The sequence below is a fragment of the Frankliniella occidentalis genome, unplaced genomic scaffold, assembly GCF_000697945.3.
Source record: "Frankliniella occidentalis isolate FOCC.00 unplaced genomic scaffold, Focc_3.1 Scaffold85, whole genome shotgun sequence".
In the NCBI taxonomy this organism is placed as follows: Eukaryota; Metazoa; Arthropoda; class Insecta; order Thysanoptera; family Thripidae; genus Frankliniella; species Frankliniella occidentalis.
In genome coordinates, this window is record NW_026267214.1 from 1144834 (window position 1) to 1151817 (window position 6984).

General features: G+C 52.3%; 1 protein-coding gene across 3 annotated transcripts in view; it reads right to left on the reverse strand.

Annotated features, from left to right (window-relative positions):
- Positions 1 to 227: 227 nt before the first annotated feature.
- LOC113201729 (tumor necrosis factor alpha-induced protein 8-like protein) overlaps positions 228 to 6984 on the reverse strand; it is a 9023-nt gene continuing 2266 nt past the window's right edge. Inside the window, exons 2-6 of one of the 3 annotated variants that reach the window (XM_026415609.2) lie at positions 5250 to 5329; positions 3788 to 3917; positions 2967 to 3121; positions 2745 to 2870; positions 228 to 1260 (exon numbers count right to left, since the gene is read on the reverse strand). In XM_026415609.2, the coding sequence (XP_026271394.1) occupies positions 973 to 1260; positions 2745 to 2870; positions 2967 to 3119 (567 nt within the window). In that variant the 5' untranslated portion in view covers positions 3120 to 3121; positions 3788 to 3917; positions 5250 to 5329 and the 3' untranslated portion in view covers positions 228 to 972. Of the gene's footprint in view, positions 1261 to 2744; positions 2871 to 2966; positions 3122 to 3787; positions 3918 to 5249; positions 5330 to 5401; positions 5803 to 6984 lie in introns of those variants that run through there. The other 2 variants (XM_052269202.1, XM_052269201.1) reach the window with 2 other exon arrangements.

The window sequence follows — 6984 nt, forward strand, 5'->3', positions numbered from 1 at the left end:
TTTGTCCGTTTGACTATCTTTCCTCGTTATAGAGTGTTTTTTTCGACGAAAATACGGTGAAAATGAGCACATTGCACTTAAAGACTTACGAGGACGCGTCCAATCGTAAAATGGAACCCCCTTACACAGCACATTCTGAATCGGGGACTGCCCTCGGATTCGCCGTATCTTTAACTGTATTGGGGCTAGAGGTGGATATATTTAAAACAATATGACAAAAAGTCAAGTTTTAAGGCTGTTTGACAAACAATACAAGCTAAAAACTGCGCTTGTTCATATTTTTATTGTTTTTATTATTCTTTAGCGAAGCAGAAGGGTGGGGTGTAGTCACGGTGTTGCCCCGTTACATTCTTTTCTTATGTCCAAGGAGCAAATCTCTAGGGCCGCAGGTCTCTTCGCCGGAAGCCTTAGTATGCGAAGTGACTTACAGTGACCAAACGCCGCCGGGACGCCAAGCTAGGCCCGGCCCCCGCCAAACGGAGTTCCCTGCGCGGAGCGTAGTGTCCGTAATGAAAATAACGAGGGTACCGTCTGGACGAGCGTCGGGCGGGTTGCCTACCCACTTGGGATCAAACCATGATCCTCGGTGGTTAATGAAATTTAAAACAAATTCTGTAATTCAGTTACAGATTTGTTTCATCACAACATTGTACTCATTATTATATAATTTATTCATCATCTTCGACTGTTGGAAGGTTTCTTTGTGAACGTAGAAACTTTTTACAGGTTATTATAATCATAATAAATTAATTGCATGAAGCGAATATGCAAAACGACATCAGAACAAAGACTAGTCTTTTCCTCAGTTGGGAGAAGTTTGAAACTACCCACATTTCACACCCATTCTCCTCTCTACTTCTGCATTACCCATAAAACTCTTGATTTTATACATATAAATCTCTATTTTGTTTTCTTTCGTTTTAGTAATTACATATTTACAACTTCCAAAATGTTTTGTCCCTGTCCCCTGTCTTACACGGAGCCCTCGTCCATGGCCTTGTTCATGTCGTGCACAAGTCTGGACAGGTGCTCTCGGTGTGCGCTGTCCCGACGGAAAATGGCGTCCAGGAACTGCTGGTTGGCGAAGAAGCTGAACACGTGATCGATACGCGTCATACTCTTGTCTGTGAGGTGACTGGCGACGAGCTGCTGCAGGGCGGCTTTGGAGTCGTTGAGCGCCGACAGCAGGTAGTGGACGTCGTAGCTGAACTCGACCTCATGGAAGCTGACAGCCGCCATGGCGGCGGCGTGCAGACGGCTCTGTGAATCACAAGGCCCAGTCAGGCGTTGCGGATGCGGACCAACTCAAAATGTCTTAACAATACCGAAACGACGTCGACGTCTTCCCTATGCCATATCATCATCCCGTCTGACGCTTTTACTACACAACCAGATATGCGTACCAGTACAGCGGGCTTGCCTATGCTCGACTCGGCGGGCGCTCGGCTCCAATAATGGCACTGTGCGCCCGCCGAGTAGAGCATAGGAGGCAAGAACGAACCGAACACAAAATTTTGTTTGAGGCCAATCATCAAGTGTTCGAGCACCGAGCTGTTCGAAAAATGACGTCTGAGAGCGTTCGTGGTCGAACGATATCCGAAGGTGTAATAATAAGTAAGTCTAAAAAAGGCAAGGCAGATATTTGGGAATGTGGTGCCAGTAAATGAACAAGCGGTACCTATTTGACCTTCACTGTGTGCCCGGCATTTAAATGATTATTAAGTAGTTGAGAAAAGAGAACTTTAGGAACAATTGTATTGTAAAAATTTTTTTTTTACAGGTTTTCGGTTTGAATTATTTTTTGTATGTTCGTGTTTGTTCGACATGAAACCGAGGCTGGTCGCACATTTTTATGTTCGCTCTCACACACCGGAGACACCGTGTTACGGGTTTGCAGGGGACAACGCACTTCGCAGGCAAACCCGCAACCCGCTACACCCCTCGTAGCACATGTCGTTCTTTTAACGTTTATGGAACCTTCAGAGAACCAAAGGAACGTTCTCAGAACATTGTCTGAATGTTTGGTGCTACAAGGGACTGGCGTGGGTGAGGCATCCGTTGCACACGTTATGCTGTACCGCACGCACGAGTGCAGGCGGGCTTGCCTATCGCCCATACGGCGCCTTACGGGCCGAGAGAGTAGGCAAGCCGCCCGCACTCGTGCGTGCGGTACAGCATAACTACAGAAGTGAGCGGGGTTAATCAGCCACATGGTATACTTACACTATTATTTGGGGGTGTCTCAAATGTATACGCCAAAAGGCGTATGCAACAGGATCCAGAGCGACATTTGGCGTAGGCCTACATTTTTGAGACATCTTTTGGCAAATAGATTCTAGACATCTTTGCCCACAGGACAACCCCAGCTTTCAACATGCAGGTGTGAGGGTGTACCGGGTGATTCAGAGAAGACGCAGGTGCGGGCGGCTTGCCTACCCAAGGGGTCATGGCGCATTACTTGCAGAGCGGGTAGGCATACCCGCCTGCACCTGCGTCTTCTCGGTCTTCTCTGAATCACCCGATACAGGACGTGAGCAGCGCCTTTCAGAGTGTGTGTATCAAAGGGCCTCTGATGTGGTGGGAATGGTATGGGCATAGATGTCTAGAATCTATACGCCAAAAGATGTCTCAAAAGTGAACGTCAAATTTCTTTCTGGATCCTGTATAGCATTTGTAACATACGCCTTTTGGCGTTTACATTTTCAGACACCCCAAATTTCAATGTTGGCCCCACTCTTACTCACCTTAAATCTCTCCGCCAACTTCATCTCGTCCGCGCTAAACTGCCCATTGCGGTACAGGACGCCTAGCTTGATGACGACTTTGATTATATTCTTCACTAGCTTCTCAGCCTCCTTCTTGTTGTTCGACTGAATATCGACAAAGTTTGTATTATTTAGTATCATTATCGTTGGATAAAATTTATTACAGGTGCTGGTTTCTGGCGAGCAGGTTCAGAGACTTACGTAGCTTTTGGCGAGGCGGTATAGGTTGTCTAACAGGCTGGAGGTTGTGTCGTCTATGAACACCCGAGCAACATTCTTAGACGCCATGCGACTCAAAATCTTCTTCTGGGCACGAAGCCCAATATCTCGGGCCGTGAATCCGCTATCCGCCATGACTAAGATTCCGATGGACAAAAGAAGTCATCCAATTAAGGCGTGTTCACGCACCAGAAACGCAAGTGTGTGAATGTCGCACACTTGCAGGTGTGTGAATATCAATTCGTACACTTACGGGAGTAAACGTGTGAATTTTGTAGGAAAAATTCACACGTTATCCCCCATTAGTGTGCGAATGGATACTCACACACCTACAAGTGTGCGACATTCACACAATTGCGTTTCCAGTGCGATCACCCTCCCGTATGCTAAACGCGTTTTCTTAAGCTAAGCGTGTTTTGTCATCCGCGAAGAGCATTCACGATGCTCCTAACGCTAAACGGAATCGCGCGGACCGTTCTGATCTCTGATTGGTCGCCGCCTCGGATCTGTACGAAAACGTTTGGCGTAGGGAACCGCCAAGCGCTTTTTTCCATACAGGATGGGAAATCCGCCCAAGCGTTTCGTTTCGCTTAAGGAATTCCACTTAGCTTAAGTATCGTGAACGCACCCATAAGACTGTGGGTAGTGAAAAAAAGCGTTTTCGCGTAAGAAAAGACGTTTAGCTTCGGGAATGTGATCGTGAACTTTTTATTTGCAAAATTGAAAATGCAAGAAATTCTACGTATACACAGTATTCTAGTTCCAGGTTTAATTCCAGTTAGCTTAGAGATAAATCCACTCACCTGCAGAATCCGCCCAAAGGAAACGGCGTCGTTAACAATCCAAGAAGACAACTAAAAGCGGAACTAGGGGGAATTCCAAGTGACAGCTCGTATCGCGCGCACAAGGAAAAACCTGCACTACAGTGTAACTCTACATGAAACAAAAAGACAAAATAAAAATAAAATTTCGAAAAAGAAAACAGCGGTGCCTGAATAATACTAGACTGCCAGGATTTGCCAGGAATACATTTTTTTAAAAGCTTCAAAGAGTACATAAATAACTCATATAGAGCGGGTGTGTCAAAAAGCCCCGTGCACTGTTAAAACATAAATCTGGATTTTTAACTTTTCCGATAACTTTTTGTAAGTCAATTCTACTAGGTGGCTGATTTTCGCCGCGCACTTTTGTACTATGCAACCCCGCACGGCTCCATCCGGGACTGCATACTCACCAGGCGCAAGTGACCGGCTCCAAGCGCCAACTCGGCCAACTCATTGCTCCACCACTGTTGCTCATGCAGCCACCGCCCAGGGGCGTAGAAAGAGGTTGTCGGGGTTGTTCGCTGTTTCGCGCTGGTTCCCGCGAGTCCAGAGGGGTAACTCGCGGGTCCGCGGGGGTGACTCGCGGGTCCGCGGGGGGTGACTCGCGGGTTATAGCGACATGAGCCCCGCGAGATATAAGCCCGGATGACATGAGCCCCGATTGCACACGACATGAGCCCCGGCCGGTACGGGTTCGGGCCAATGTCGGGTGCAATCGGGGCTCATGTCATCCGGGCTTATATCTCGCGGGGCTCATGTCGCTATAACCGACTCGCGGGTCCACGGGGTGACTCGCGGACCGCAAGCTACCCCCGTGGCAGGATCAGCGGACGCGAGCCACCCCCGTGGCAGGATCCGTGGACCGCGAGCTACCCCCGTGGACCCGCGAGCTAAATCCGCGGACTCGCGGATTACCCCCGTGGACTCGCGGGAGCCCGCGCGAAACCGCGAACAACCCCTTTGCAAGGCCCCTGGGCGGTGGCTGCAGCAACGGTGGTGGAGCGACGCGTTGACGCTTGGAGCCGGTCCCCTGCGCCTGGTAGGTATGCAGTCCCGGATGGAGCCGTGCGGGCGGGTTACATAGTACAAAGTGCGCGGCGTGAATCAGCCACCTGGTATAGCCAACAGACAGGAAAAGATTGATAATGATACGTGACACTTATGGCACCGGCCAACATGGAAGAAAGGTGGGCACGCGTGGTAGCAATCTGTTGCGCCCATGCCATATGACCACCGGCAGCACACGATGAGCACTCATCGGGAGAGCTGTACCCATACCCATGCATCCTCTGGGGAACTCCCACGGTACCCAGTGCAGGGGACTCAGTAACGCGAATTAGTGACATACGAAAGGTGTAACGAAGGACGTTCGGGAGGGAAAGAAAGCCGGAAGCAGGATAGTCGCGTGAGCCGGGCGTATATGGCGGGGGCGGGTACTTACAGGCACAATCCACCCACGAGTAGGCGAGCCAGCACTCCACATCCATGACGGTGGACATCAGCGCAGACGCCATATTGAGCCTACAAACACAACAGTTCACAATGAAAAATTGCAAAAGTAGAGGCACGCGCCGCGCGCCTCCTCACACGCACCTTTTCGCGGAGTGAGGAGTGAGCAGGTGGCATTGGTCGCAACTTTACGAGAAACACGCGAGCGAGTGGTCGATGAGAGTCAAGCCGTCGCCTGCCGCTGCGCATGGCTGATCCTGATCCGCGACATACACAACGGAACAGAGAGAGCAGGGTGTCTCCCAGGGGAGCTGCGCGACACGTCCACTGAGTGAAACAGACACGAATGCAACTTCGGGGCGATCTCGACTACTCGCGGGACCCAGGGGACGTGCTCCAATCCGAAACTCGCCGCACTGATTTGACATGCCTAGGCTAGGGGCCCGGGCCTGAGACAATAACGCGGTGCGCAGGGACCTCAAGGGGAACACGGGGACAACGCTTCCGAAGCGAGTTTCGGCCTCCACTCGCCATTGAACTCTCTCTCCCCCCTGGCTCTTCCTTATCCGCGCGGGAAGCGCTGCGCCGATAGACTTCACAAACAGCAGACGACATGAAGGCATTCATCGCTACGCCCCACCCCACCCCGCCCCGCCCGCGCGGCACGCACCCCGCCCCACCCGCCTCGGCCCGCGTTGCGCACTAACTGACACCTCTGCGGGCCTTCCCCCTTGCCCCGCCCGGGCCCTGACCGGGCCCCGCCCGCGGGCCCCCGGTGGAACTGGAATGACGAGGTGCGTGAGCGCGCGCGCGGCCCGCCTTTAGGCCCGCCTGCCAAGCCCCGCCCCGCCCCGCCCGCGTTCATCATCAGGCGCACTTGCGGGTGCTTGCGGGTCCCTAACCTCTCACAAACGCCCCTCCACCAGTCTCGCTCACTGGATGCCACTTACGCGTCGCCACTCAGTCGCCTCGCCCGGCGCTAGCTAACGCAGCACAGGGCGAAGCGGGGCCGCCGTCGGTGAACGCGGCAGCAGTCGAGTGTCTGTGAGAAATGAAAGCCCAAAGGGATACCAACGTCATCAAATCGTTAAATAAACACTAACACTAGGTTGGCCTTCGATCGCCTATGGCATCTGCTTGCGGCGCGATATCGAGGCGGCAACCTGCCCACCCGCTTGCATGCCGTACAGTCTAACTACACGGCAGTGCGCAGGGCGAATCAGCATTATCAGCAACCTGGCATAAAAATAATAATTTTGGATCTGTAAGAGTAACTTGCCAATGTGGCCTACGTCTCAGCAGTCTCAGGCGGCGCACGAAAACGGATTGGGGGGAGGGGTATGGGCACCTTCCCCAGCGTTCTTCAGCGCGTTCCCCCGTCCACCGGCTCCCCCCCTCTCCACGACGTCCAGCGCCTGCGTGGCATCAATGAAGAATGCAACGGCAAGAAGGCCGATTGATGATCGAAGAACGGCGAGCGGCGGACACAGCGGACACACGGAGGTCGGGGCTATACAACCCGAATGCGGTGGTGGGAGGATGACGAGGAAGCGCCATAGAGCCAGCAGGATTACGCACCCGGGAATGGTTATATGCTTTTACCGGGGCCGATTAATGTTTCGATATTGTTGACGCAGCCGCGATTTAAGCCCCCCCCCCCCGCCTGAAAGATGGGCAATTTGTGGTACAACTCCCTGAGTGTAGACAACCGACAGTGCTCCCCCCCC